We start from the raw sequence: 27,972 nt of genomic DNA on the forward strand, positions 1-27,972 counted from the left end.
GAGAGAATTTGTTACCTATGGTTTAATGCATGAGACGAAGTCTCCTCTTTGGCGACAGTTGACCTTGATCGTTGGCTAAACTAGAATACTACAGTATTAAAAAACAATTTGGTTGCCTTGATTACTATAGTATATATTTGGAGTTTAATACATTCAACAAGTTCTTAATTAACAATATCACGACTTCTCCAATTCCCAAATTCTCAAAGCTTCTCTTGCTACAACAAAGAGCATACCATATAGAGCACCAAGTTTCATTCTTTCTCTACAAAGAAAGAAGAAACAAATGAAGAGAGAAAGCAACCTCGTTATCAGCTTACTCTTCTTTGTCATTGTCTTCCTGATGCAAGTGGGAGAAGCACAAGATAGGGCAACCGCTGTAAACGTGGGAATAGTGAATGATGTCGGAATGGCATACTCCAACATGACTTTGCTCTGTATCAACATGTCTCTCTCTGATTTCTACTCTTCTCATCCAGAAACCCACACAAGGCTTATAACCACCATTGTTGACTCCGAAAATGATGTTGTTGTCGCAGCAGCAGCGGGTACACGCATTCCCATTTCTCTAAATTGCATGCACTGAGCTATATTTATGTGTCACCAATCATCAATTCATATGCACACTTCTTGTCTACAGTTATGCTGTCTCCTCCTAAGTTATTATTGCATAACAAAACATTTATTGGAATTGAATTTGTCACAGCTCTTGATTTGATAACGAAAAAGGAAGTGAAAGCAATCCTAGGGCCATGGACTTCGATGCAGGCTCAATTCATGATTGAGATGGGACAAAAATCTCATGTGCCGATTATTACATATTCTGCAACAAGTCCGTCCCTTGCTTCTATCCGTAGTCAATACTTCTTTCGGGCTACGTATGATGATTCATCTCAAATGCACGCCATTAAAGCAATCATCAAATTGTTTGGGTGGAGAGAGGTTGCACCTGTATACGTTGACGACACATTTGGAGAAGGTATAATGCCTCGTCTAACTGATGCGTTACAAGACATTAACGTTCGTATACCTTATAGGACCGTGATCTCTCCCAATGCCACGGATGATGAAATCTCCGTGGAACTTCTCCGGATGATGACTCGACCCACTAGAGTATTTGTTGTCCACATTATTGAATTGCTTGCCTCAAGATTTTTTGCCAAAGCTAAGGAAATTGGTTTGATGAAACAAGGATATGTATGGATCCTCACTAACGCAATTACTGATGTTTTAAGTATCATGAACGATACGGAAATTGAAACAATGCAAGGGGTATTGGGTGTAAAGACTTATGTCCCAAGATCCAAAGAGCTTGAAATATTTAGATCTCGATGGACGAAGCTGAGATTCCCAATTTCTGACCTGAATGTATATGGATTGTGGGCATATGATGCTACCACTGCACTGGCATTGGCCATCGAAGAAGCGGGGACATCAAATTTGTCATTTGTCAAGACGGATGCCATGAGGAACGTGTCAGAACTTCAAGGTCTAGGTGTATCTCAATATGGTCCAAATCTTCTCCAAACACTCTCTAGGGTTCAGTTCAAAGGTCTTGCTGGTGAATTCCAGTTTATCAATGGAGAACTGCAGCCGTCAGTCTTTGAGATTATTAATGTGAATGGGCAAGGAGGAAGGACCATAGGTTTCTGGATGAAAGAACATGGTCTCTTGAAGAACGTGGACCATAACCCAGCTACCACGACCACTTTCTCTTCTTGGCAAGATCGACTAAGACCAATTATATGGCCTGGAGACACTACTTCCACACCCAAAGGATGGGAGATCCCGACAAATGGGAAAAGGCTGCAGATTGGCGTCCCAGTTAAGAACAGTTTTCAACAATTTGTGAAGGTTACAAGGGATCCTATCACCAATTCAACAATTTTCAGTGGATTCTGCATCGACTACTTTGAGGCTGTAATTCAAGCGATGCCCTACGATGTTTCCTATGACTTCATTCCTTTACAAGATGGCGATTATGATACCTTAGTCTACCAAGTGTACCTCGGGGTGAGAGACTCTGACCATTTATTTGCTCATCTTTATATGCTCCACTTTCACTGTGCTTGATTGTTGAAACCACGTTCTTGTTCTTTATGTTTGGAGCAGAAATATGATGCTGTGGTAGCAGATACAACAATATCTGCAAATAGGTCAATGTATGTTGATTTCTCATTGCCATACACACCATCAGGCGTAGGTCTGGTCGTCCCTGTTAAAGACAGTGTTAAAAGAAGCAGTACCATCTTTTTGATGCCTTTGACTTTGGAACTTTGGCTTATCAGCCTTTTGTCGTTTTTCATTATTGGCCTTGTCGTATGGGTACTTGAACATAGGGTAAACCCAGACTTTGATGGGCCTGGCAAGTATCAAATCAGCACTATCTTTTGGTTTGCCTTCTCCATAATGGTCTTTGCCCCGAGTATGCTCCCTCTGTCAAATGTTCAATGTTCACATACTTTAGTGCTGCACCTGTTTCCAAAAATCATCTTGATTTACACCTCAATGCATTTACAGGAGAAAGAGTGCTCAGCTTCTGGGCGAGGCTAGTGGTCATCATTTGGTACTTCTTAGTACTAGTGTTGACTCAGAGTTACACTGCTAGTTTGGCGTCGCTTCTTACATCACAACAGCTTCATCCAACGGTAACAAACATAAATAGCTTGCTGGCAAAAGGAGAATCTGTGGGATATCAAAGGAGTTCCTTCATTTTGGGAAGACTCAGAGACTCAGGTTTCTCGGATGCTAGTCTTGTATCCTACGGGTCTGCAGAACACTGTGATGAGCTACTGAGAAAAGGACCAGCAGAGGGTGGTATATCTGCAGCTTTCATGGAAGTACCTTACGTGAGAATATTTCTTGGACAATTCTGTAACAAGTACAAAATGGTTCAAACACCGTTCAAGGTCGATGGATTAGGCTTCGTAAGTCCATAGCTTTGCATAAAAATCTTGCATTCATGCCAAATGCTAAGAGAAGACCATGAGTTACTTTTTTTTTTTGCAGGTATTTCCCATTGGATCCCCTCTAGTGGCTGATATATCACGGGCCATCCTAAAAGTAGAAGAGTCGAATAAAGCAACTCAAATCGAGAATGCATGGTTCAAGACAATAGATGAAAGTTGCCCAGATCCACTGACCAACCCGGATCCAAATCCCTCAGAATCCTTCCGCCAGCTTGGCATTGATAGTTTTTGGGTTTTATTTCTTGCTGCAGCCATAGTTTGCGCTGTAGCACTGGGGAAATTTGTGTATCATTTCTTGAAGGAGAACCCAGATCAAAGAAACCTGCAAGGATTGTGGGAAAAGTTTCTTCAGCCAGATCAAAACTCATACATAAACAAGGTGACTAAATGTCAATGCTCCTCAGACCAAGGCATCACAGAGAATAACCAAGAAGAGGCAAACAATGGCAGTTGAAGTTAGCACATCTCTTTATTTCCCTCATGTTCATTGCATCTTTTCAAATTCCAAACAAAAGAGATATTTCCTCGGATCAATAGGATCATTGTTCATTGTGATATACTCTACAAGATTTAAGAATCTCAAAACAAAAAGAAAGGCAAGCAAAGAACAGTTCAAATTCAACTGGGATCTCGGAACCACCAAGTCAAAACATTCAGCTCATAATCTACGCCCAACCACCACTCACCGAAGAAACGAAATCGAAGCATCCTACTATATTAAAAAAAACAATGGAATATAGATCTAAGTTCGTTCGAGCGCTACAAAAAGCTTACCGGAGCTGGAAACCGGCTTGGAATCAGTCGGCAAAGATGGCCCCTGAGAGACCTCAATCATATCTTTGGACTGAGGTTAATTCCAGCTTTAATATTATTCTCTTTTTTTAATTAACTTTTTTTTTTTTGTAAAAAATTAAAAAAAAAAAAATATATATATATATATATTATTAATTTATTAAGCATAGAACAATACTCACTATTTATTAATTTAGCATAGACTATACAAATTTAAATATATTATTAAAAAAGCCATTGAAGATAAACGTTTATTTTAGTTTATAATCTTCTCTCACGAAATCAAGTATTGCTTATTATTGTTTTCGTTGTAAACTCTCAATCTATTTGTGGAATTCGATAACAGAAAATGTGTAAGCGAGAGCAGCTATTTCACATTTATGAAAACCCGAAGCAGAGGCTAAAGCTTCAAACTGAGAAAACGACCTCTCTTTACCACCCGACTGTTGTGTTAACATCAACATGTCCATGCCAAAGACTATGTCAGAGAAAAAGTCGTCACTCTTTTGTTCCGGTGGTGTAACCATGCCAACGATTACCACTTTTCCCTTTTCCGGAAGACTCTTCCAACAGTTTCTTAGTATCTTTACACTATCTTCGTCGTTCCAGGCATGTAATATCCACTGCCAGCAATTCATCCAACCTAGTTTGTAAATGAACTGTTTAAATCATAAAAGTATTAGCCTTTTTCATTTAAATGCAGTATACTTACTTTCATGAAGATTGCATCCCCTTTTGGAACTTCTATAAACATATCTCCGGATACATGTTCCACTCCTATAACAAATTTTTAGTAGTAGGATTTTAATAAACTGAAAAAGTATTTTTGATTTTTCTTGGAAAACACTTCAATTTTCAACATGTCAGACTAATGATCTACTGTTGTACCTGGATACAAAGGAGCAGTGGCCAAAACCCCTGCTAAATCGAAATTGATACCCTTAATTTGAGGATACTTGCAAGTGACAAGATTTAGTGTGGTGCCAAGTCCTCCTCCAATATCAACTAAAGTATTTACATCTTTAAATCCATTGTAAACTTCTAAAATCTTCTTCATGATCATGCTAGAAGTTTCTGACATTGCCTGGTTATACATACCAGCGAATTGTTCGTCCAACCCAATGTATTCGAAGAGTTTCTTCATGCCATGGGCAGAGCTGAATGCATCTTTTTCTTCTTGAATCATATCCTTTAGATGTGTCCTGTAACAAATCTTCAGTTGTTCACTGAAAGGACGTGTATAGATAGTACTTTTTTGCATATTGGTTTAATAAGAAGGTTATAAGCCGGTTTGTTATAACTAAGGATCAACTACTAATTTGGCTGATTTGCAAATAATGAGGTACGTACCAAGTTTTGAAAAAGACTTGGCTTTGGAGCAACATGAACAAGGACATGAGAGAACCCGAGTTATCACCACGATTTAAGAAAAACGTGCAAACTGGTTCAGCTGCATATACGCTTTGGGTCTTTCGGATTCGATCGTTTTCTCCGGTTTCAACTATACGACATTTCAATATCGAGTGGCTGGCGAGTAACCGTAACATACGGTCTAGCAACATTGGCGCCTCTGGATTGGTGGGCTTGGTAGGGAGAGCAAAAGCTATATCTGAAGCTGATAGCCATACGTCGTCGCCAACGGCTACAATTGTGTCGAGGACGCCAAGCTCCAAGGCAGCTTTGAAAACCATAGGAAAAGCCAATGAGTTCGTTATCCTCAACGCTTGCATGGTCATCATTTCTTTTTCAACTTGTTCTTGTTCTTGGGTTAGACCCGGTGTAGGGTAAGTGGTTAAGGGCTCTTGAAGATGGTTTGTCATTGTTGTTTGTTGGTTGGAAAATTGAAGAAGGCAGAGATGGAAAGATAGGATGGTTTCAATAGTTGGACTAGGAGCGCTATGTTATAGGGAGAAATCTCAAACCAACCGTACCGACTTTTTGATTTGTGACACATGCATATGACTACATATATTTTTGCCTAATGTTTTTTTCAAGGTGATTATTAATGAAAGCATTAGCTGATATCAGTCTAATAATATAACTAACCCTATGTGAGTACTATCATGGGCGGAGCTAGGGTAGAAGCACGTGGGTCAATTGACCCTGGTGAAATTTTAAATTTAGTTGAATTTTTGGGGAAAAAATCAAATTGACCCTGATAAAATAGCAGAATTGACCCCTTTAAAAAAAATTAATAACACAATTGACCTCTTAAATTATATTTTGACCATGATAAATTGAATTCCTAGCTTCGCCACTGGTACTATCTCTAGCTGAGCAACCCACATGATAATCTACGAAGACGTGGTTCCCAGTGGAGGCTATTATTAGAAAACCTAATTGCATAAACCTGTTAGGGATTAAGCTTCTTGGTTGGTTTGGGTGATATTAGGCAAACGAAAGGAAGTGAACAAATGAGAGAGGCATATATAACTAATATATTCAATGAGCTGATGGATGATACTTTAATTAGTGACACAACTGACCAGAACATATCCAAGTGGTCAGATCAACGTGGTACGGTTGGATTTCAGTAAGAGTATATATATATATATATATATATATATATATAATCTGTACGTAATAGTTAAAGATATATACTTTAACTAGCATCGGAAGATTCACTGCAGTAACTCGGCAACTTAGGTATCTATTGTAATCTGATAGTGATATGCTAATGCTATTATATCAGCATTTAGTTTTAATTGTGATTCTACTCAGTTTTCTAACAATTCAATTTAGTTTTAATTGTGATTCTACTTAACAAGTGAAGTTAAGAAGAACATTGAAGATAAGGGCAGGTACAACATCATTGTTAAGGAAGATAGTGAAGAGAGCATCGAAGAGAAAATTAGCTTAAGGGAATGTTCGAATATAGAGAAATGGAGGTACTGCTCAAAATCAGGAGCTTCATCTTCATCAACTCAAAACCGATTTGTGACATTAACTAAAACACCATACTCTTTTAGCAGCAATAAACTGGAACAGAAACGTCGTCTAGTATGTTTTTATATGCCAGCATTTTGTCTGTAATACGTAACATCTCTGTCCAGTTTCTTCTCGCATGACTTAAAAGTAAAAATATCTTGGTTTGCAGGAGAAATAGTTTTTAGCTAGCTTCTGGTCAAAGGTCATTGTTCCTCAGGGAACATTATTTATCTCTGGATTCAAAACTTCTGAGTTCCATTAATTTGCTACGAAAGCAACCGGGAAAAGATGATACACATATGTTGAAGCCACGTTGGAATATGGTGGTTGGTACTTGGAAAAGGTTAGGAGCTATTTTAATGTAGTGTGTGTGACCTCATCATGTGGGTAGGCAAGGCTCATAGAAGGTGAGGAGCATCTTTGTTTTGATGATAAATGGTCTTTAATTACTTCTGAGTTCTGACTTGGAGAGGGTTTAGGACTAGTGAGTGCCTTTTATAGAAGAGGGTTTATTTATGATAAATTGATTTAACCAACATTTTCTTATTAGAATTCGATTATTATGAATTTGAGGGAATTTCTTTAATTATAATGCTATTTGTAATTTATTTTGTATATAATAAATTAAAAGAGTTGCCAAAAAGAAAAAAAATAAATAAACGCGAAAATTTGTCAATGATTTTGTTTTTCATATATTTGCGGATCAATTTTAATGAATTGTTTTGTTTTTAATGAACGGTCAATATTTTGTTATCTTCCGGTTATATCTCTTTTTTGTTTTTTTCAACTAGGCAAGACAACAACAATTAAATAAAAAAAAGAAAAGGAATATGAAAAAATCAAAATAGGAAAAGGAAATATATAGAGACAAAAGGAAAAGTTTAGTGAGGGAGCGCCAGGTGGACAAAAGAGTCAAAGTTATTTGACTACCGACTTTGTGACCTTTAATCTTAACCGTTGAAATATCAGACGAGATCAAATCGTGACCGTACATAGCTTTACATACCTATCTCTATAAATACTAGTAGTAGTGATCTCCTCTGGCTCTCTCAGTCCCATAGCTTTCCTTCTTCTTCTTTGTTGTCATCGTTCCTATTCATTCTTCTAGGGTTGGGTTTGGTTTCTTAACTAAATTGAATCGTTCAAAAGCTTTTTTTAATTATTCGATAATTAACTTTGTCTTCGCTTACAGTTATTGTATATTGGAGAAGGAGGATGCTTTGATGGATCGTTTTTTCTTCTTCTCTGTGGCTACATCATCTCCTTCAGGAGGTAGTGTTCTTCCTCTTAAGGCTTCTCTTCTCTTTCTCATAGTTTTTTTTGTTTGTTCTGGAAGCGAATTGTCATCGCTTATTCGCTTCTAGGGTTTGATTTCGTTTTTTTAAAAAAAAAAAAAAAAAGAAAAACTAGATTGTAGAATTAGGGAAGAGACATTCGCAAAGCAAATCTAGGAAGCAAGTCAAATCCATCTCTCCACTTCCCTTGACTTGTCCAGGTACATATCTTTATCGGATAATTCTACTCTGTTGGATTTTTCTTTGGGTTGCGGTCTGTCTAATTAACAATTCTTATCTATGTATTTGATGCAGGTCGTGATGGGATTGCTCTGTCTTCGTTACTCCTCAGACAATCTTCTTCACCAGATTCTATTCACTGCCTCCTTGACTTCTCCAGGTCTACATCTTTCCCCCGATATATATCATATTTGGTATAATTGTATTGACTGGCGTGCTCGCTTATGTCATTGTTTCTTTGTTTATTTACTTACACGTTTCTTCTTCTTCGCAGGTGTTTTTTTTTTTTTTGGAAGCGTATTATTTATGATCCAGTTTATGGCCTTTCGACTCTGAAATCTCAACTTCTAATTCTAGGGGTTTGATTTCTAAATTTGATCCTCAACTTAGTATTGGCTTTTGAATTTTTCACTTTTTCTGTTCCATTTATGTTAATTCACTTCTCCTTCTTTTAATATGGTTTCAGATTGTGCTGGAGGGTGATACTCTATGATCTATTGGTGATTGAGGAGCAAGGGAGGCTACTAAAATCTATCGGTGATGGTTTGTTTGATTTATCCTTTGTCACTCTCTCGTTTTCTCTGTTTGGTCTTTGTCCCTTTACTAACACGATTTTTTTTTGGTCTTCTTTGTTTTGAACAGCTTCTGTCAATAATGTCACAACAATGGTTCTGCCGGGGGTTTTGGAATTACTCCTCAACATCTTTTCATTATGTCAAACGATCACAACCTGCACCAATATGGAGTCGGTAAGTCTGCACTCATGAGACTTGCTGAAAATATATGCCTGGTTAGTTTTTATCACTTGTCTCTTGTTAACTTGGTCTGCATGTTTTTTTTTGTTTTGTTGCAACAGACTCTAGGATTCTCATATTTGCTCAAGACTATCAGAGAAAGGTATCACTGGACATAATGATCACTTTCTAAAAGCGCAATTCAGATTGTGGAGGATAATACTATGATCTATTGGTGATTGAGGAGGAGGCTACTAAGATCTTTCTATGATGGTTTCATTCATCCTTTTCACTCGTTTCCTCTGTTGGATTTTTATTTTATTTTATTGGCCTTTCTAATCAGTGATATCTTCTCTCTCTCTGATGCAGGTCTTCTTTTGGAGTTACTACTCAACAGCTTGTCAAAGGATCACAACAATGGTTCTCTCAGGAGTTAAAAAAACCAACAAGCAGCAATATGGACGGGGTAATGGTTTGCATTCATGTGACATGCTTATCTCTGGTTATTTCTATCACTTGTCTCTAGTTTATTGGTGATTTTTTTTTCACATTTCATATTAGTGTTGTTCTGATGCTATTTCTCCTTTGCAGCTGCTGTCAGTGACTACTAACAGCCTCTCAAAACTTGAATGATGAAAAGAGAAACATACATCTGGAGGTATAGATCTGCACCATTGTAATTTATGGATGTTGCCAAAGGATCACAACAATTGTTCCCCTGCAGCAATATGGATGGGGTAAGTTTTGCAGTCATATGAGACGTGCTTATTATATATGTCGGTTATTTTTAAATCTCTTGTCTCTAGTTAACTTTGGTATACATGTTTTTTTGTTGCATCAGCCTCAAGGATTGTCAAATACGCTCTAGACTAGCTTGTCATAATGTCACAACAATGGTTCCCTGCAGCAATATGGAGGGGTAAGTTTGCCTGAACTTAGTATTCGCTACTGAATTTTTCACTTTTATATTCCATGTTGTTCACTTCTCCTTCTTTTATTGTTTCAGATTGTGGAGGATAATGCTATGATCGATTGGTGATGGTATGATTCATCATTGTCACTCTTGTTTTCTTTGTTTGATTTTTGTCCTCTTTTCCCCTACTTCTTATTTACTCACACGAGTTTTTATTTTTGGTCTTCTTTGTTTTTCTCTCAGAAGGTGCTGCAAAAACCAACAGCTTGTCATAATGTGAAAGGATCACAACAATTATTCCCTGCGGCAATATGGAGGAGGTAAGGCGTGCTTATTATATATGTCAGCTTATTTCTTTTTCTCTTGTCTCTAGTTAACTTTGGTATGCATGTTTTTTTGTTGCATCAGCCTCAAAGATTGTCAAATACGCTCTAGATTAGCTTGTCATAATGTCTCAACATTGGTTCCCTGTCAATATGGAGGGGTAAGTTTGCCTGAACTTAGTATTCGCTTCTGAATTTTTCACTTTTATATTCCATGTTATTTACTTCTCCTTTTGTTTCAGATTGTGGAGGATAACACTATGATTGATTGGTGATTGAGGAGGATGCTGCTAAAATCGGTGATGGTTTGATTCCTCCTTGTCACTCTTGTTTTCTCTGTTTGATTTTTGTCCTTTTTCCCCCATTTCTTATATACTAACATGACTTTTTATTTTTGGTCTTCTTTGTTTTTCTCTCAGGAGGTGATGCAAAAAACAACAACTTGTCATAATGTTGTCAAAGGATCACAACAATTGTTCCCTGCAGCACTATGGATGGTGCAGTCATGAGACGTGCTTGTATTAATTATGTCGGTTATTTTTTGATCTATTGTCTCTAGCTAACTTTGGTATACATGTTTTTTTTTGGTTGCATCAGTTTCAAGGATTGTCAAATACGCTCTAGACTAGTTTGTCATAATGTCACAACAATGGTCCCCTTCAGCAATATGGAGGGGTAAGTTTGCCTGACCTTAGTATTCGCTTCTGAATTTTTCACTTTATATTCCATGTTGATCACTTCTCCTTCTTTTATTGTTTCAGACTGTGGAAGAGGAGGAGGATACTACGATCGACTGGTGATTGAAGAGGAGGCTGCTAAAAACAGTCGGTGATGGTTTGATTCATTCTTGTCACTCTCGTTTTCTCTGTTTGACTTTTGTCCTTATTACCCCACTTCTTATTTACTAACACGAATTTTTATTTTTGGTCTTCTTTGTTTTTCTCTCAGGAGGTGGTGCAAAAACCAACAGCTTGTCATAATGTGAAAGGATCACAACAATTGTTCCCTGCAATAATATGGAGGGGGTAAGTTTGCAGTTATATGAGGCGTGCTTATTATATATGTCAGCTTATTTCTTTATCTCTTGTCTCTAGTTAACTTTGGTATGCATGTTTTTTCGTTGCATCAGCCTCAAGGATTGTCAAATACGCTCTAGACTAGCTTGTCATAATGTCAGAACAATGGTTTTCTGCAGCAATATGGTGGGGTAAGTTTGCCTGAACTTGATATTCTCTTCTGAATTTTTCACTAGTATATTCCAGGTTATTCACTTCTCCTTCTTTTATTGTTTCAGATTGTGGAGGAGGGTGATACTATGATCGATTGGTGATTGAGGAGGAGGCTGCTAAAATGATGTGATCTTTGTCACTCTCGTTTTCTTTGTTTGATTTTTTTTTTCCTTTTTCCCGCATTTTCTATTTACTAACACGGATTTTTATTTTGGTCTTCTTTGTTTTTCTCTCAGGTGGTGATGCGAAAAACAATTGCTTCTCATAATGTGAAAGGATCACAACAATTGTTCCCCTGCAGCAATATGGACGGGGCAAGTTTGCAGTCATGTGAAATGCTCATCTCTGGTTATTTCTATGCGTTTTATATGAACTTTTTGATAATGACTCTTTAGTGTTGTTCTGATGCTATTTCTCCTCTGCAGCTGCTGTCAGTGACTACAAACAGCCTCTCAAAACTTGAATGATGAAAAAAGAAACATACATCTGGAGGTACAGATTTGCACCACTGTAATTTATGGATGTTGTTAAAAAATCACAACAATTGTCCCCTGCAGCAATATGGATGGGGTAAGTTTTGCAGTCATGAGGCGTGCTTATTGTATATGTCTGGTTAATTCTTATCTCTTTTCTCTACCTAACTCTGCTATACATGTTTTTTTTTGTTGCATCAGCCTCAAGGATTGGCATATTTGCTCAGGACTACCAGAGAAAGGCATTGGTAGAGATGATGACTTGCTAAAGCGCAAGACCATTTATGGTTTCTGGTATAAAGATTTGTTCCGTTTTGCTTAGGTTTTCCCTGCTCACTTTATCATATAGCGTGTTTTTTCTTATTTCCTTTGTTTATTTACTTCCACGTTTCTTCTGTCTTCTTCGCAGGTGTTTTTGGAAGTGTATTATAATCCAGTTATGGCTTTCGACTCTGAATTCTCAACTTCTAGGGTTTGATTTCTAAATTGGTTTTGTCTTCTACGTTGATCTGAATTATATTTGCTTCTGAATTTTTCTCCTCCTTTTATTGTTTCAGATTGTGGAGGAGGAGGATACTATGATCAATTGGTGATTGAGGAGGAGGCTGGTAAAATATGTCGGTGATGGTTTGATTCATCCTTGTCACTCTCGTTTTCTCTGTTTGATTTTTGTCCCTTTTCTCCCACTTCTTGTTTACTAACACGAATTCTTATTTTTGGTCTTCTTTGTTTTTCTCTCAGGAGGTGGTGCAAAAATCAACAGCTTGTCATAATGTGAAAGGATCACAATAATTGTTCCCTGCAGCAATATGGATGAGGTAAGTTTTGCAGTCATATGAGACGTGCTTATTATATATGTCGGTTATTTTTAAATCTCTTGTCTCTAGTTAACTTTGGTATACATGTTTTTTTGTTGCATCAGCCTCAAGGATTGTCAACTACGCTCTAGACTAGCTTGTCATAATGTCACAACAATAGTTCCCTGCAGCAATATGGAGGGGTAAGTTTGCCTGAACTTAGTATTCGCTTCTGAATTTTTCACTTTTATATTCCATGTTGTTCACTTCTCCTTCTTTTATTGTTTCAGATTGTGAAGGATAATGCTATGATCGATTGGTGATGGTTTGATTCATCATTGTCGCTCTTGTTTTCTTTGTTTGATTTTTTGTCCTCTTTTCCCCCACTTCTTATTTACTCACACGAATTTTTATTTTTGGCTTCTTTGTTTTTCTCTTAGGAGGTGGTGCAAAAACCAATAGCTTGTCGTAACCTTGCAACAATATGGAGGGCGGGGGGGGGGGGGGGGGGGGGGGGGGTAAGTTTGCAGTTATATGAGGCGTGCTTATTATAAATGTCAGTTTATTATTTCTTTATCTCTTGTCTCTAGTTAACTTTGGTATGCATGTTTTTTGGTTGCATCAGCTGCAAAGATTATCAAATATGTCTAGACTAGCTTGTCATAATGTCACAACAATGGTTCCCTGCAGCAATATTGAGGGGTAATCTCTTGTCTCGAGTTAACTTTGGTCTGCATTTATTTTTTTGTTGTATCAGCCTCAAGGATTGTCCTATTTGCTCAGGACTACCAGAGAAAGGCATCTGGGATCACAACAACAAGTGGCAATATGGATGAGGTAAGTTTTCCAGTCATGAGACATGCTTATTATATATGTCTGGTTAATTTTTAATCTTTTGTCTCTAGGTAACTTTGATATGCATGTTTTTTTTGTTGCATCAGCCTCAAGATTGTCAGATTTTCTCTAGACTACCAGAGAAAGGCATCAGTGGAGTTGATGACTTGCTAAAGCGCAAGACCATTTATGGTTTCTGGCATGAATTTTTTTTTATTTTTCCTGTGTTGCTTAGGTTTTCCCTTCTTAATTTCTCATGGTGTGTTGTTTTTTCTTTGTTTTTCATCACAGAGATGCTTGCCGTGATCTCACTTTGATGGTTGCTGCAGTAACGTCTTTAGCGTTTGGGATCATAAACAGAGGTTTCTGATTGTTGTCACAGGTAACTTTTAACTTACTTTGAGAAATTTTTGATGATGAATCTTATTGTTGTTCTGATGTTTTCTTCTCATCTGCAGCTGCTGTCAGTGACCACATACAGTCTCTTTAAACTTGAATAATGAAAAGAGAAAACATACATCTAGTCTCTAAAAAGGTCTCAGAAGTGAGGAGCTGAGAAAAAGGATTGAAGATGGCAACTTGTCCGAGGATGTAGATGATGAGAGTCGTGCTACTCGAGCTTTGTAAACCAGACGCAGAATCCTCGTCAGATTGTTCTTATTTTGCGGGTTTTCTCACGCCTTCGAGCTTTAATAATGATGCGCTGGTGAGTGCAAACTTCGATTGCAGAGATGATTTGACTGAACTCTTTTGTTTGTATGACTTGTGGTGTTTAATCTGATGTTGCAGTATCTTCCAAAAGGGTTTGTGATGAGATGGTTCTGAAGAATGAATATGGTAGAACATGGAATTTAGTTTTGAGACACCATAAGTTAAAACAACACTGTAGTTATCTCACGAGGCTGGAGAAGTTTCTGTTAAGTAAACGGGTTAAAAGCTAGAGATTTTCAGGTTTAAACTGGTTAGAACCGGGGCAAAACCTGTTCTCTGTTTGTGCCCTGCAGAAACAAACCGTGACACAAGGGTAGTAGAGTGTTCAGAAGGTACCGATGTAGATTCCCTCTCCACAGATCCTGGCAGCGGAGAAGAGAGTAGCAAAACCGAGGAAAGTGAAGTTAAGAAGAACAATGAAGATAAGGGCAGGTACAACATCATTGTTAAGGAAGATAGTGAAGAGAGAGCTTCCAAGACAAAATTAGCTTAAGGGATTGTTCGAATATAGAGAAATGGAAGTACTGCTCAAATTCAGGAGCTTCATCTTTATCAACGCAAAACCGATTTGTGACAACTATAACACCATACTCTTTTAGCAGGAATAAAATGGAACAGAAACGTTGTCTAGTATGTTTTTATATGCCAACATTTTGTCTGTAATACGTAACATCCGGCCAGTTTCTTATCGCATGACTTAAAAAGTAAAAAAATTATCTTAGTTTGCAGGAGAAAGAGTTTTAGCTTCTGGTCAAAGGTCATTGTTCCTGAGGGAACATTTTCATGGAAATCTATGGATTCAAACTTCTGAGTTCCATTAATTTGTTACGACAACAACAGGGAAAAGATACACATGTTGAAGCCACGTTGGAATATGGTGGTTGGCACTTGGAAAAGGTTAGGAGCTATTTTAATGCATGTGTTTAAAGAATTGGCACTAGAATCAGTGAGCTTTGATGATACAAGGTGACTCTGGCTATATGAAGACAAAGAAAAAAGTTCACAAATTTTTTAGTTTCTGGGAGCAGGGTTCTCCTGCCTTTCCTTGAACCTTTCCCACATACTATTCATTCGTTCTCGACGGGGTATTGCTCTATTATTCAAAATAACCCGATTCTGATACAAGAAACAGATCACAGATATCAACAAGGCACTGATGCAGACAATGGCTGCAGCAACAAATAAAATCCAGAAACTATCGAGGCTGAGCTGGCGGAAGGAGACTGTTGGGTTTGGGTCAGGATTGGTCATTGGATCAGGACAAGTTTTGTCTATGTTCTTGAACCAGGCATTTTCAAGTTGAGTTGCTTTGTTAGACTCTGCCACTTTCAAAATGGCCCTTGATACATCGGCTACTAGAGGTGATCCGATTGGGAAGACCTACAAAATCGGAAATAGTTATTAGCATCATTACAAGGATGGTTTCCAAGCCATAGAGAAGTGATGGAACTTACAAAGCCAAACCCGTCAACATCAAACGGTACCTCCACCATTTTATATTTCTTACAATACTGTCCAAGAAAAACTCTCACGTAAGGCACTTCCATGAAGGCTGCTGAAACACCACCCTTTGATGGTCCATTGTTTAGAAGTTCTTCACATTTCTCTGGAGAGGTAAATGGCACGAGTCTAGACTCAGGGAAACCCGATTCTCTCAGCTTTCCTAAGACGAATGAATCCCTCTGATATCCCACAGGTCCTCCTTTTGCAAGCAAGTTCTTGATGCTCGTTTCAGTTGGATTCAGCTGTTGTGATGTGAGAAGCGATGACAAACTGGCGGTGTAACTCTGAGTCAGCACAAGAACAATGAAGTACCAGGTGATAACCACAACCCTTGCTGTAGAACTCATTACTCTTTCTCCTGTAAAAACATACTTTTGAGTGTAAATTTAAACAGACTCGTCGCCTACAGTGAGTAGAGGAGAGGGAGGGAACATACTAGGTGCAAAAACCATGATAGAGAAGGCAAACCAGAACATAGTGCTGATCTGGTACTGGACAGACTGGACAGGTCCAGTGAAGTCTGTGTTCACCCTTCGTTCAAGAAACCACACAACAAAACCAACAACAAAAAAGGAACCAAGGGTCATCCCCCAAAGCCCCCGTGTCAAAGGCTTAAAGAAGATCAAACTGCTTCTTTCTACCTCGTCTTTTAAAGGGACGACCATCCCCACGCCCGATGTTGTGTATGGCAAAGTGAAATCAACATAGGAAGATCTATTTGCCAATATCGTCGTATCACCCACCACAGCATCATATACCTGCCTCATAGACAAGGAAGGTATTGTTTCAGAGCAATAATTGAGTTATGATCAGAAGAGAATGAAGAATGAGGAATGGTTTCAGGCTCACCCCGAGATACACTTGGTACAACAAGTCGTTGAAGTTACCGTTAGTTTTTCCATCATCATCTCCAAAAGGAATGAATCTGTGGGAGACATCATACGGCATCGCTTGAATTACAGCCTCAAAGAAGTCAATGCAAAACCCTGTTACTGTGGTTTCATGGGTTGTAGGATCTTTTGTAACTTTCACAAACTGAGGGAAAGTACCAACGGGAACACCAATTTGCAGCTTTTTTCCGTTTGTTGGGATCTCCCATCCCCTTGGAACAGCTAAGGTAATCCCAGGCCAGACGATCGGGTTAAGATGATTCTTCCAACTGGAGAAACTACGTGTAGTTCCCGAACTGGGATTCAAATCTTTTACCAGTCCTTGATCCTGCGTCCAGAATCCTACCACCATTCCTCCACCGTCGATTACATTGACAATCTCAAACACTGATACATGTAGTTCTCCATCAGTGAAATGGTAGTCACCAGCAAGTCCTTTGAACTGAATCCGGGAGAGCGAGCGTATAAGCTTTGGACCATATTCTGAGACACTAAGTGCTTCCAGGTCAGATATGTTTCTTCCATCCATTTTGCTGAAAGTCAAGTTAGTTGTTCCTGCATCTTCAACAGCCATTGCCAATGCGGTGGTTGCATCATAAGCTCTCAATCCGTAGATGTTCAACTCTGAAACCGGAAGTGCCTTTGCCAACCTTGATCTAAACGTTTTAAGCTCTTCAGATATCGGAAAGTGAGTCCTTATGCCTATTACCCCTTGCATTGCTTCAATATCGGTTTGGTTCATCAAAACTAGATGATCTATAACCCCATTAGTGAGGATCCATGCATACCCTTGTTTCATGAGACCAGTTTCCTTGGCTTTTACAAAAAATCTTGAAGCGAGGAACCGATTCATATGAACCACAAACACCCTGGTTGGTTTGGTCATCAGTTTGAGAAGGTCCGCAGAGATTTCATCATCCGTTGCATTGGGAGATATCACCGTCCTGTATGGTATACGGATGTTTATCGCTTGTAATGCATCGGTAAGACCAGGCATTATACCTTCTCCAAACGCATTGTCCTCATATACAGGCACAACCTCTCTCCAACCAAACACCTTTATGATCTCGCTTATGGCTTGCACTTGAGATGAGTCGTCGTAAGTAGAGCGAAAGAAGTATGGACTACGGCCAGATTCAAGGAAAGGGCTCGTTGCAGAAAACGATATAATCGGCACCTGAGATTTTTGGCCAACCTCGATCACAAAAGAAGCTTGCATTGTAGTTCTTGGCCCCAGAATTGCTTTCACTTCCTTGTTCTTTATAAGATCAAGAGCTGCAGAAACATAAAAAATGTGGTGTTATATGAGGATGAGGAAACTTGAAAAGAGGATGCCAAATGGAAGGTAGTGATGACTAAATGTCTATACCTGTGTGGAGCTGATGCCTTGTACACAATACCACGGTTACGTTTAAAATTATGTAAACAGTGTAAATTATGCATATGGTTACAAACATAGCATAAATGAAGTAAATTTTAGAGTGTAGAAACTAAAAGCTACAAGAATATGTGTGGTATTGACCCGCCAAAAAGAGATTCCAGTTCCACAATACGGATGCCAAAACGTGATTTCACGTAAACACGGTATTCAACGGTTTTGACAAAAGAAAAACGCAATTTTGCGGTTTTCGACAACAAAAATGTGATTATGCAGATTTAAATGGAAAATGTGATTATGCCGTTTTGATGAAAACATAGATTGTGCATGTTGGAGAGAACGTGATTAAAAGGAACAATATCGTATGCCGCATCCGAAATGAAAAAAACGAACAACCCTATTCTCACATTCTCAAATTTAGCCTTCCAGCAATGAACATGTTACATGTGTAGATATGTGATGTGCATAATGATAGAGAGCTAGGACTCAATTGTTTCAAAAACAATATTAGCAGTTGCATGAACGAGAAAACAAAATGCAGAAGGAAAAATCACATTTCTGAACTATAAACCCTTTTTAGATTTTATAATAGTAATTACATGGAAACGCAAAATACAAACAAACGAAATATTTTGCTTTTACTTGCGTTTCACGTTTACCTATAGAAACAATCAAACCATTCAAGAGTATCGAGATAACATACCAGCTGCTGCAGCGCCAACAACATCGTCCCTCGAGTCGGCAAAGTTAAGAAGAAGCCTAGTCCGAGATTCTGGACGAGTAGAGTAAAAGTCTGAGAGAGACATGTTAATGGCGAGCAAGCTCAAGTTGGAGGAAGTTGTCCCAACATCAGTCACAACCCCAACATTAATCACTTGGATTGTCGTATTCTGTCCCTTTACCAATTCCACGGGGAAGATAAAAACGAGAAACACTAAGACGAGGTCGTTGAGATGTCTCTTCATTTTCTTTGTTTTTGGTTTTGGTTAAGTGCCGTTGAAATAATAAAACAGTGACTGTTTATGTTTATATGCACATCTTGGAAATATTTTAAACTCATATTTAGGAATGGATAAGACTTTTTCAAGGGTGTTTTATCCGAAGAAGTTTTTTTTGTTTAGTTAAGAAGTAAATTACTAATTATTAAGAATCCAATTATTAACGCCCTTTCTGCTAATGACGTAATTACGTATTAGAATAGTTACATTTACGTACATAAGAAATTTTCCTCTTTTTGTTTGTTTAACTGAAGATACAAATCTTTAAAACATCAACATCTTGTCAAAATTAAAACTAGCATACAATAAAGATCTTATCCAGTTAAATTGAATAATATGGTTGAAATTTTAACTAAAAAGGTTTTATAATTTGTGTGAACTTATTGTAAAAATAAAAAATTGTATTGTATATTTTAATTTGATAAGGACATTGTGTTGGACCTCGCAACACACTCATGCTATTTACATCATCAGTAGACGTTGTAACTCACATGTAACACTTAACATATAACTCAGATCCAAATATGTATCTTAACATGCTAATTCAGATATGTCTTCGAATGTTTTGAATGGAAATGTGTATCTTCACATTATTCTGTTCTAACTAATAAAGAAGACATAGTTTACTTCTTTTTTGGTTGTAATTTGTAAATGTCATGAAATAACCCTGTTTCTGATCCAAATAATACATCGAGATGGAAAGGTAATTTACTTATACAACAAACATTTTTAAAGTATATGAAAAACAAGACGAATGTAGTGTAGACATGTATAGCCGAGGTCACTGCCGTAAGTCGTAACCACGTAGTATTAATCCGACATACTTTATATAGTTGAATGACTTAGTTTGCAAGGATGAAACAGTCCACACACGAAACATTCGTCGATGAAACAGTCAATTAACAAAAAGAAAGAATTAATTAGTCAGACATATCGTTGCCCCCGGGGAAAAAAAAAAGATTCGATGACTTTAGAAAATAATCATTGGTTACAACTTATAACTTGTTTAACAAAATCCCATTTATAATAAAACGGGAGTACACAACATTGTTTTTGTAAACTATATAATTTTAATAAGTTGGTTATAATAACAAATAGGTTATACATTAATTGGTTACAAGTTAAATAGTGGATTCAAGAGAATATTTCAAATTGATAAATTAATTGGTTACAAGATAAATAGTGGTGCAACCGAAATTTATTTTCGGAAGATTTTATTGCTAGAACACGTTATTTCCAAAAATCTTAAAAGAAGATATTCCAAATTTATTTTCGGTAGATTCGGCAGATTTTATTAGTAACCCACATTGTTAACCAACTTATTAAAGAGAATAAAAATTTATTGTTAAGCATAAAAAAGGAATAAAATCTTGGCAATTTCTCACACTTAATCGTAATTTCCGAAATATTATTCTGCAATTGAATATAAAATCTTAATGAGAATCTTCCAAACTTTCAATATAAATCATGCAAATCTCCTTTCACTAAAATACATAAAACGGAAGTACACAACTTTTTTAGTAGACTATATAAATTTTATAAGTTGGTTACAAAATAGGTTATAGATTAAATATAGGTTGATTAAAAAAAAGGTTATAGATTAATTGGTCAATTTGGGCTATATGAATACACTTAAGAATATCTGAAAGAATCCTCTTAAAAAAATATTCTAATAATTTATACAATTTCCAAAATAAAATATTTAGCATTCCATGTATTGTTACAAAATATATACTGTTAGGCATAAAAAGGAATAAAATTTTGAGAATTTATCAAACTTAATCGTGATTTCCGAGATATTATTATGTAGTTGAAAATAAAATCTTACCAAAGCACACGTCATATTAAAAAACTTTTCACCAAACATGTTCAAAAATTAAAATAAAGACAAACAACAAACATAATAATTTCTCATACATAAAATTACAAAATTAACAATATAAATTTACAAAATAGGTGCTTTTTCAAGCCATCATATTTAGCATATGATTTTATTACATAATGTTTTATCAAAAAAAACTATTAAAAACAATCATATAAATTATATTTTATTCTAAAATTATAATATAAATAAAATGAATTTCAATCCGTGCTCTAGCACGGATCCTAATCTAGAATTTTTAGTATAGCGCAAGTTGCAAAAATAGGTCAAATTAAGCCAAGGTAAGGGCAAAAAGACAAATAAAGACTAACAGAAAAAATATTTTGGTGCAAGTTGCCCAATATATGGCATGATTTTTTGAAAAAAGAATAAATTTTCGTGTTGTGAAGAAATCTCGAGAATACAACAAATCAATAAACATACGATGATGGGTGGTTTAATTAGGTAAATCGTAGGTTTTGGTTTATGGATAACTTTGTGAAGGATTCCAGATTTCTACTGGTTATTGGTATTATCCCTCATTAACATCTCGTTTTGTGATAATAAAAAAAAACAACATTTAATTTCGTCTAGCGCCAGGAAAAGCTTACCGGAGATGGGAACCGGATGGAATGAGTCGGTGATAACAACATCTTTGCCGCCAAAGATGGCGCTGAGACCTCAATCAAATCTTTGGACTGGGATCAATCAATATACATTGTCACTGAGAGAATCTCTCACTCAGTTAATATTCCGCAATTAGTTAGCCATTAGCCACATTTATACATAAAAATTTGTCATCGGTGTGGTTCCGATTTTTTTTTTAATTTCTGTTGGAGACGAACCATTAATTCCTATATCGAAGTTATATTTGATTAGGCAAGATAACGTAAACTCACTCCAATTATTAATTGGGAGCATCAAGTACTACAATGTCCCAACTACTGTATTACACTAACATGATCAGAATTATTACATTTTTTTGACACTAAGCGACAACACAATCTTGAAAGAAAAAACAAACACCAATATCACCCACAAAACTTTATTACAAACATTTTTTTATTATTAAAAAACCATCAAGTAAAAACTTTTTTTAGTTCATGATCTCCTCCCACCGAAATCAATTTTTTTTTTTTTTTTGGTAAACTCTGAATCTAATTGTGGAATTCGATAACAGAATACGTATAAGCAAGACCAGTTTTTTTTTTTTTTTTTTTTTTTTTTTTTTTTTTTGTTAAAAAAAAAATGAGAAGAGGCTAAAGCTTAAAATTGAGAAGATGACCTCATTTCACCACCCGAACATTGTGTTAACATTAACATGTCCACACCGAAGACAATGTTAGAGAAATTGTCGTCGTCACTCTTTGGTTCTGATGGTGCAACCGTGTCAACTATTATCACTTTCCCCTTTGCCGGCAGACTCTTCCAACAATTTCTTAGTATCTGTACATAATCTTTGTCGCTCCAGTCACGTAATATCCTCTACAAACATTTTATCCATATCTTAATTAGTTTGTAAATATATATAGTTTATTCATTAACCTTTTTCATTCAAATGAAGTATATATAACTTACTCTCAAGAAGATTGCATCTCCTTTTGGAACTTCTATAAACATATCTCCGGATACATGCTCCACTCCTGTAACAGATTTTAGTAGGACTAAATAAAATTAGGTCAATACAAAAAAAAGGTTATGGAAAACACTATTCAGTTTTCTACTTGTCGATCAAATGACATGTACCTGGATAATCAGGAGCAGTGGCTATAACTGCAGCTAAATCGAAATTGATGCCCTTTAATTTCAGGGTACTTGCTAGTGACAAGACTTAGTATGGTGCCAAGTCCTCCTCCAATATCAACTAAAGTCTTTTCATCTTTGAATCCTTTGTAAACTTGTAAAAACTTCTTGGTAATCATGGTAGAAGATTCTGACATTGCATGGTTAAACATACCAGCGAATTGTTCGTCCAACTCAATGTATTCGTAGAGTCCCATGCCATGGGCAGAACTGAATGCATCTTTTCCTACTTGTATCACATCCTTCAGATGTGTCCTGTAACAAATCTTCAATTTTTCATCAAAGGTACGTGTATGGGGTACTTTTAAACCGCATATTGGTCTTATACAATTGATGCCATCAACTAGTATAATTAATTTGGTTGATTTGCAAATAAATGAGGTACGTACCAAGTTTTGAAAAAGACTTCGCTCTGGAGCAACATGAACTGGGTCATGAGCGAACCCGAGTCGTCACCGCGGTTTAAGAAAAACTTGCAAACGGGTTCGGCTGCATATACCCTTTGGGTCATTCGGGTTCTATCGTCAACTACACGACATTTGAAGATCGAGTGGCTGACAAGTAACCGTAACATCCGGTCTAGCAAGATTGGCGCCTCTGGGTTGATGAGCCTGGTAGGGAGAGCAAAAGCTCGGAAGAGGAGAGCCATTCGTCTTTGCCTACGGCAGCGACCGTGTCAAAGACGCCAAGCTCCAAGGCAGCTTTGAAAACCATGGGAAAAAGCCAACGAGTTGGTGATCCTGAACGCTTGCAAGCTCATCAATTCTTCGTCAACTTGTTCTTTGGTTAGACCTGGTTTAGGGTAAATGTTTAAGGGCTCTTGAAGATGGCTCGTCATTGTTGTTGTGGATTGGAAAAATCAAGAAGGCAGAGATGGGAAGGAAGATATGATGGCTTCAACAATTAGACTTAGAGCGCCATTTTATAGTGAGATAACCAAGTGTAAAATCAGTGAAATTAATCCTTCAACCATCCCTAACCAAATAAACGTTTAAAAAGTTTGTAAAAGAGTTTGGAGTAATATTGTGGTCGGTTGTGGTAGGATAAACATCCCACGCCACGTCGGTAATACGACACACAACGCTTATGATATTATTATTTAATTAAGACGGAGAAATACGACACACTATAACCATGCTTTATGATATATTATTTAATCTATAAAGTTGTTAACCAAAAAAATTATATATATTTAACTAAGACAGACAAATTACACCACGTTTTCACCATTTCTACTATTTGATTTTCATCATTTTCTGAAGAAAAAAGGATAAATAGGCCAAATGACCCATAAGTGGAAAGAAAGGCCCATAAAAATGAACCAAATAAACCTTACCTCTTTGTATCAATTTGCTGCTCTCCCTAGCTTAGAAAATAGAAACCCTAGACGTTATGCGGGTAAAAAAGAAAAGAAACCCTAGAGTCTAGACGTCGACCTGAGAAGATAAGGTCATAAGAGTATGTGATTGTGACGACGAACAGACTCTACATTTGAATAAAAAAGGTTGACGAAACCCACAACCTTTAACTAGCAGAGCTCCAGACAATGAATCGCAAACTAGAAGAAGATTCATTGCAGGAACTCAACTACTTAATTGTGGCTCTCTACTCAATTTTCTAACAATGTCATTTTGACAGTTGACACACAGGAGATGAGAACACAAATAAGCATTAATGTGAAATTGAAGACAGTTTTGTAGCCTCTGTTTTAGTTTAGATGAAATTTGTTCGAGATGTATTTTTTTTTTACAAAGTTCTTTTGTTTACAAAGTTCTATTGTTAGGGCGGACTAATGTTTTTTTCCCATAAAACTAGTGGATTTTCCCAGGTATATTATTTATAGATTTGCTTACTATTTTGATTTGAAAAGGATAGTATCATGAAATTGTTTTGTGATTTGTAGATCCAAAAGCAACATCATCTGATCTCTTTAATATAAGATAGTTTGCTTTGTTTTAAAATTTAAAACTATTTATTCATATGACTAAAAATATTCAATTTGACGACATGTTATTATAAATTTTACAATTTTATATTATATATACAACATGCTATCATTTAGATAATGCATAACCATTTATGTTATATACTTTGAACATAATTGTTTCTGCATAATAGTGTCCTAAAAAAACTTTTTGATCTTTCAGCAATATATTAATTTGTTAAAATCGTTTCTTGAATTCAATGTTTTAGCAAGTATTCTGAGTTTTATCACAGTGGTTATGTGTGTAATTTCTTTGTAAAGTCTTTTGGAATCTGTATATCCTAATATATTAATTGGGAAAATATATTAATTGGGAAGTACAAATATGAAACTAACCTTAAAATGTGTAAAAAATTACATACAATTGTCATTAGAAAAACTTAATTAAGATTAATTAATTAAATAAATATAATTAATTAAAAAACGAAAATTGGGACAAATAAAATAAAATAAATTGTAGAAAAGTAAAAAAAAAATCTATTAGAATCAAAACTAATTTGTACTTAAAAAAAAATTAACAGCTAAGATTTTAAAAATCTAATCGAAAAAACTCTATATAACTACAAATTTTATCAAAAAACTTTTTAAGCATGGATTAAATTTATTTATTAAAAATCAAATATAATAAAATTATAACAGTTCTGTGGGTTAGATTTTAAAAATTAATAAATAAAAAATAAAAGATATAGATATAGTATCTTATTTATTTTAAAAAAATTATATTTTTCTTTTAGCCATTGTTTTTTAGGAAAATAAACTAAGTTGAGATTTGAATTTATTTAATGCTTGAAAGTGCTTATTACAGACAAGTAACGAAAGCCACAGAAAAAAGACAATGAATGTTGTTTTTTAAGAAGTTTTTCAGAACTTTCACTAGCTATATTTAGTTGATATTTTTACATGTTTGTTATATATTTTTACTTACTTCACAACTATAACAAGGATTGCGATTAATTGACAAAGGTTTAAACAATTTTATTCGTTACATGCAAATATTTTATTGAGAGGTTTTCAATAAACATTTTTAAAATACAAAATTTTTAATATAAACAAACTGAATTTTTAATCACAAACATTCATAAATAACATAATAACAAAATAAATTATTAAAAAATTTCTTAAAAAAAGTTCAGCCCGAAATTTTCCGCGGGTTAATATTAATTAAGTTAGAGGTTCTAGATTTTTTTTTTTTTTACCGTGAAACACTCCCAAATATTAATTTAGCATAGAGACAATGTCCCAACTGTAAAATGATCAACACAATCTTGAAAGAAGAACAAACAACCAATAGCACAAATCTTCATTACAAACAATTTAAATATATTATAAAAAAACCATTGAAGATAAACGTTTATTTTAATTATAATCTCCTCACACGAAATCAAGTATTGCTTATTATTGTTTTCGTTGTAAACTCTGAATCTATTTGTGGAATTCGATAACAGAAAATGTGTAAGCGAGAGCAGCTATTTCACATTTCTGAAAACCCGAAGCAGAGGCTAAAGCTTCAAACTGAGAAAATGACCTCTCTTTACCACCCGAGCATTGTGTTAACATCAACATGTCCATGCCAAAGACTATGTTAGAGAAAAAGTCGTCACTCTTTGGTTCCGTTGGTGTAACCATGTCAACGATTACCACTTTTCCTTTTTCCGGAAGACTCTTCCAACAGTTTCTTAGTATCTTTACACTATCTTCGTCGTTCCAGGCATGTAATATCCACTGCCAGCAATTCATCCAACCTAGTTTGTAAATGAACTGTTTAAATCATAAAAGTATTAGCCTTTTTCATTTAAATGCAGTATACTTACTTTCATGAAGATTGCATCCCCTTTTGGAACTTCTATAAACATATCTCCGGATACATGTTCCACTCCTATAACAAATTTTTAGTAGTAGGATTTTAATAAACTGAAAAAGTATTTTTGATTTTTCTTGGAAAACACTTCAATTTTCAACATGTCAGACTAATGATCTACTGTTGTACCTGGATACAAAGGAGCAGTGGCCAAAACCCCTGCTAAATCGAAATTGATACCCTTAATTTGAGGATACTTGCAAGTGACAAGATTTAGTGTGGTGCCAAGTCCTCCTCCAATATCAACTAAAGTATTTACATCTTTAAATCCATTGTAAACTTCTAAAATCTTCTTCATGATCATGCTAGAAGTTTCTGACATTGCCTGGTTATACATACCAGCGAATTGTTCGTCCAACCCAATGTATTCGAAGAGTTTCTTCATGCCATGGGCAGAGCTGAATGCATCTTTTTCTTCTTGAATCATATCCTTTAGATGTGTCCTGTAACAAATCTTCAGTTGTTCACTGAAAGGACGTGTATAGATAGTACTTTTTTGCATATTGGTTTAATAAGAAGGTTATAAGCCGGTTTGTTATAACTAAGGATCAACTACTAATTTGGCTGATTTGCAAATAATGAGGTACGTACCAAGTTTTGAAAAAGACTTGGCTTTGGAGCAACATGAACAAGGACATGAGAGAACCCGAGTTATCACCACGATTTAAGAAAAACGTGCAAACTGGTTCAGCTGCATATACGCTTTGGGTCTTTCGGATTCGATCGTTTTCTCCGGTTTCAACTATACGACACTTCAATATCGAGTGGCTGGTGAGTAACCGTAACATCCGGTCCAGCAACATTGGCGCCTCTGGGTTTGTGGGCTTGGTAGGGAGAGCAATAGCTATCTCGGAAGGCGAGAGCCATACGTCGTCGTCAACGGCAACAATTGTGTCGAGAACGCCAAGCTCCAAGGCAACTTTGAAAACCATGGGAAAAGCCAATGAGTTCGTGATCATCAACGCTTGCAAGCCCATCATTTCTTCGTCAACTTGTTCTTGTTCTTTGGTTTGACCCGGTTTAGGGTAAGTGGTTAAGGGCTCTTGATGATGGTTTGCCATTGCTGTTGTTGGTTGGAAATAAAATTGAAGAAGGCAGAGGTGGGAAGATAGGATGGTTTCAACAGTTAGACTTAGTGCGCCATTTTATAGGGAGATATCTCAAAACCAAGTGTACCGACTTTTTGATTTGGTGACCCTGACCCATGCATGACTACAGATTTTTGCCTAATATCTTTATTTTGAAGATAAAAATATAACTAACCCTGTGTCTAAAATTGTTTATGCTGAAAAATGTCTAAATTTTGCTTGCATCGATTAATATATAAATATGTCAAATTTTCATATATATATATATATATATATATATATAAGGAAATAATGTAATTCATAAAGATCTTGACGAGGGATACATTGTGAACCGCCATCATAAAATATTAAAATGAAATCTCTAGATGAGCAAGGGTTTAGCCGAGCAAGGA

The 27,972-nt window shown here is 36.1% G+C and overlaps 5 protein-coding genes, 1 long non-coding RNA gene and 1 pseudogene across 16 annotated transcripts in view; 2 read left to right on the forward strand and 5 right to left on the reverse strand.

Annotated features, from left to right (window-relative positions):
• Positions 1-16,367, reverse strand: part of LOC104721664 (ADP-ribosylation factor 1) — a 34,781-nt gene extending 18,414 nt beyond the window's left edge. For both annotated transcript variants that reach the window (XM_010439698.3, XM_087473166.1), the window contains exon 1: positions 16,349-16,367. The gene's annotated coding sequence lies outside the window, so the exon portion shown is untranslated. The remainder of the gene's footprint in view (positions 1-16,348) is intronic.
• Positions 284-3,591, forward strand: GLR2.1 (glutamate receptor 2.1). The gene is made up of 5 exons (XM_019232571.2): positions 284-548; positions 707-2,013; positions 2,113-2,425; positions 2,521-2,927; positions 3,010-3,591. Exons 1-5 carry the CDS (start codon positions 287-289, stop codon positions 3,421-3,423), a joined length of 2,703 nt encoding a protein of 900 aa, XP_019088116.1. The 5' UTR covers positions 284-286; the 3' UTR covers positions 3,424-3,591.
• On the reverse strand, positions 3,918-5,744 carry LOC104721668 (indole glucosinolate O-methyltransferase 4-like). 2 transcript variants are annotated; one of them, XM_010439706.2, is made up of 4 exons: positions 5,112-5,744; positions 4,650-4,963; positions 4,474-4,538; positions 3,918-4,404 (listed from the first exon to the last, which is right to left on the reverse strand). In XM_010439706.2, the coding sequence occupies exons 1-4, from the start codon at positions 5,579-5,581 to the stop codon at positions 4,396-4,398; spliced, it is 858 nt and encodes a 285-aa protein (XP_010438008.1). In that variant the 5' UTR covers positions 5,582-5,744; the 3' UTR covers positions 3,918-4,395. The 2 variants fall into 2 exon arrangements, with proteins under 2 accessions (XP_010438008.1, XP_010438007.1); XM_010439705.3 differs by having other exon boundaries at positions 3,918-4,384; positions 5,112-5,635.
• On the forward strand, positions 7,741-14,938 carry LOC104721669 (uncharacterized). Of its 8 annotated transcripts, none has more exons than XR_015571444.1 (36): positions 7,741-7,803; positions 7,882-7,961; positions 8,091-8,184; positions 8,279-8,363; positions 8,478-8,562; positions 8,670-8,740; positions 8,846-8,952; positions 9,060-9,210; positions 9,307-9,403; positions 9,529-9,674; positions 9,779-9,856; positions 9,944-9,978; positions 10,094-10,170; positions 10,259-10,334; positions 10,416-10,478; positions 10,593-10,670; positions 10,771-10,848; positions 10,935-10,997; positions 11,122-11,198; positions 11,303-11,380; positions 11,468-11,528; positions 11,639-11,750; positions 11,828-11,972; positions 12,077-12,169; positions 12,285-12,347; positions 12,433-12,496; positions 12,617-12,693; positions 12,798-12,875; positions 12,963-12,991; positions 13,113-13,190; positions 13,298-13,374; positions 13,456-13,509; positions 13,614-13,698; positions 13,798-13,888; positions 13,965-14,212; positions 14,296-14,938. It is a non-coding gene; the product is annotated as an uncharacterized LOC104721669 (long non-coding RNA). The 8 variants fall into 8 exon arrangements; XR_015571441.1 differs by having other exon boundaries at positions 7,741-7,798; positions 8,670-8,746; positions 9,307-9,439; positions 10,935-11,007; XR_015571443.1 differs by having other exon boundaries at positions 7,741-7,798; positions 8,670-8,746; positions 10,416-10,472; ... (3 more) ...; positions 12,963-12,997; positions 14,309-14,938.
• Positions 15,229-18,953, reverse strand: GLR2.4 (glutamate receptor 2.4). The gene is made up of 5 exons (XM_087472274.1): positions 18,692-18,953; positions 16,592-17,885; positions 16,157-16,482; positions 15,672-16,078; positions 15,229-15,597 (listed from the first exon to the last, which is right to left on the reverse strand). Exons 1-5 carry the CDS (start codon positions 18,951-18,953, stop codon positions 15,229-15,231), a joined length of 2,658 nt encoding a protein of 885 aa, XP_087328400.1.
• A 3,142-nt stretch (positions 18,954-22,095) lies between these two features.
• Positions 22,096-23,488, reverse strand: LOC104727638 (indole glucosinolate O-methyltransferase 1-like; annotated as a pseudogene).
• A 2,260-nt stretch (positions 23,489-25,748) lies between these two features.
• On the reverse strand, positions 25,749-27,846 carry LOC104721671 (indole glucosinolate O-methyltransferase 4-like). Of its 2 annotated transcripts, none has more exons than XM_010439708.3 (4): positions 27,084-27,846; positions 26,622-26,935; positions 26,446-26,510; positions 25,749-26,356 (listed from the first exon to the last, which is right to left on the reverse strand). In XM_010439708.3, exons 1-4 carry the CDS (start codon positions 27,551-27,553, stop codon positions 26,057-26,059), a joined length of 1,149 nt encoding a protein of 382 aa, XP_010438010.1. In that variant the 5' UTR covers positions 27,554-27,846; the 3' UTR covers positions 25,749-26,056. The 2 variants fall into 2 exon arrangements, with proteins under 2 accessions (XP_010438010.1, XP_010438011.1); XM_010439709.3 differs by having other exon boundaries at positions 25,749-26,376; positions 27,084-27,790.
• Between the last annotated feature and the right edge of the window lie 126 nt (positions 27,847-27,972).

This window comes from Camelina sativa, chromosome 11 (genome assembly GCF_030686135.1).
Source record: "Camelina sativa cultivar CO46 ecotype springtype chromosome 11, ASM3068613v1".
Lineage (NCBI taxonomy): Eukaryota > Viridiplantae > Streptophyta > Magnoliopsida > Brassicales > Brassicaceae > Camelina > Camelina sativa.

Bases quoted from the DNA above. Each gene is read 5' to 3' on its own strand.
- GLR2.1 (XM_019232571.2), top strand. From the start codon at position 287: ATGAAGAGAGAAAGCAACCTCGTTATCAGCTTACTCTTCTTTGTCATT. The intron at 2,014-2,112 runs GTGAGAGACTCT...TGTTTGGAGCAG, and splicing joins TCTACCAAGTGTACCTCGGG to AAATATGATGCTGTGGTAGC. The intron at 2,426-2,520 runs GTATGCTCCCTC...ATGCATTTACAG, and splicing joins CATAATGGTCTTTGCCCCGA to GAGAAAGAGTGCTCAGCTTC.
- LOC104721668 (XM_010439705.3), bottom strand. From the start codon at position 5,581: ATGACAAACCATCTTCAAGAGCCCTTAACCACTTACCCTACACCGGGT. The intron at 4,964-5,111 runs GTACGTACCTCA...GATTTGTTACAG, and splicing joins CAAGTCTTTTTCAAAACTTG to GACACATCTAAAGGATATGA. The intron at 4,385-4,473 runs GTAAGTATACTG...AATTGCTGGCAG, and splicing joins GGGATGCAATCTTCATGAAA to TGGATATTACATGCCTGGAA.
- GLR2.4 (XM_087472274.1), bottom strand. From the start codon at position 18,953: ATGAAGAGACATCTCAACGACCTCGTCTTAGTGTTTCTCGTTTTTATC. The intron at 17,886-18,691 runs GTATGTTATCTC...ATGTTTCTGCAG, and splicing joins TGTTGGCGCTGCAGCAGCTG to CTCTTGATCTTATAAAGAAC. The intron at 16,079-16,156 runs GTATGTTCCCTC...ATGTTTTTACAG, and splicing joins TATCATGGTTTTTGCACCTA to GAGAAAGAGTAATGAGTTCT.
- LOC104721671 (XM_010439708.3), bottom strand. From the start codon at position 27,553: ATGGCAAACCATCATCAAGAGCCCTTAACCACTTACCCTAAACCGGGT. The intron at 26,936-27,083 runs GTACGTACCTCA...GATTTGTTACAG, and splicing joins CAAGTCTTTTTCAAAACTTG to GACACATCTAAAGGATATGA. The intron at 26,511-26,621 runs GTACAACAGTAG...AATTTGTTATAG, and splicing joins CACTGCTCCTTTGTATCCAG to GAGTGGAACATGTATCCGGA.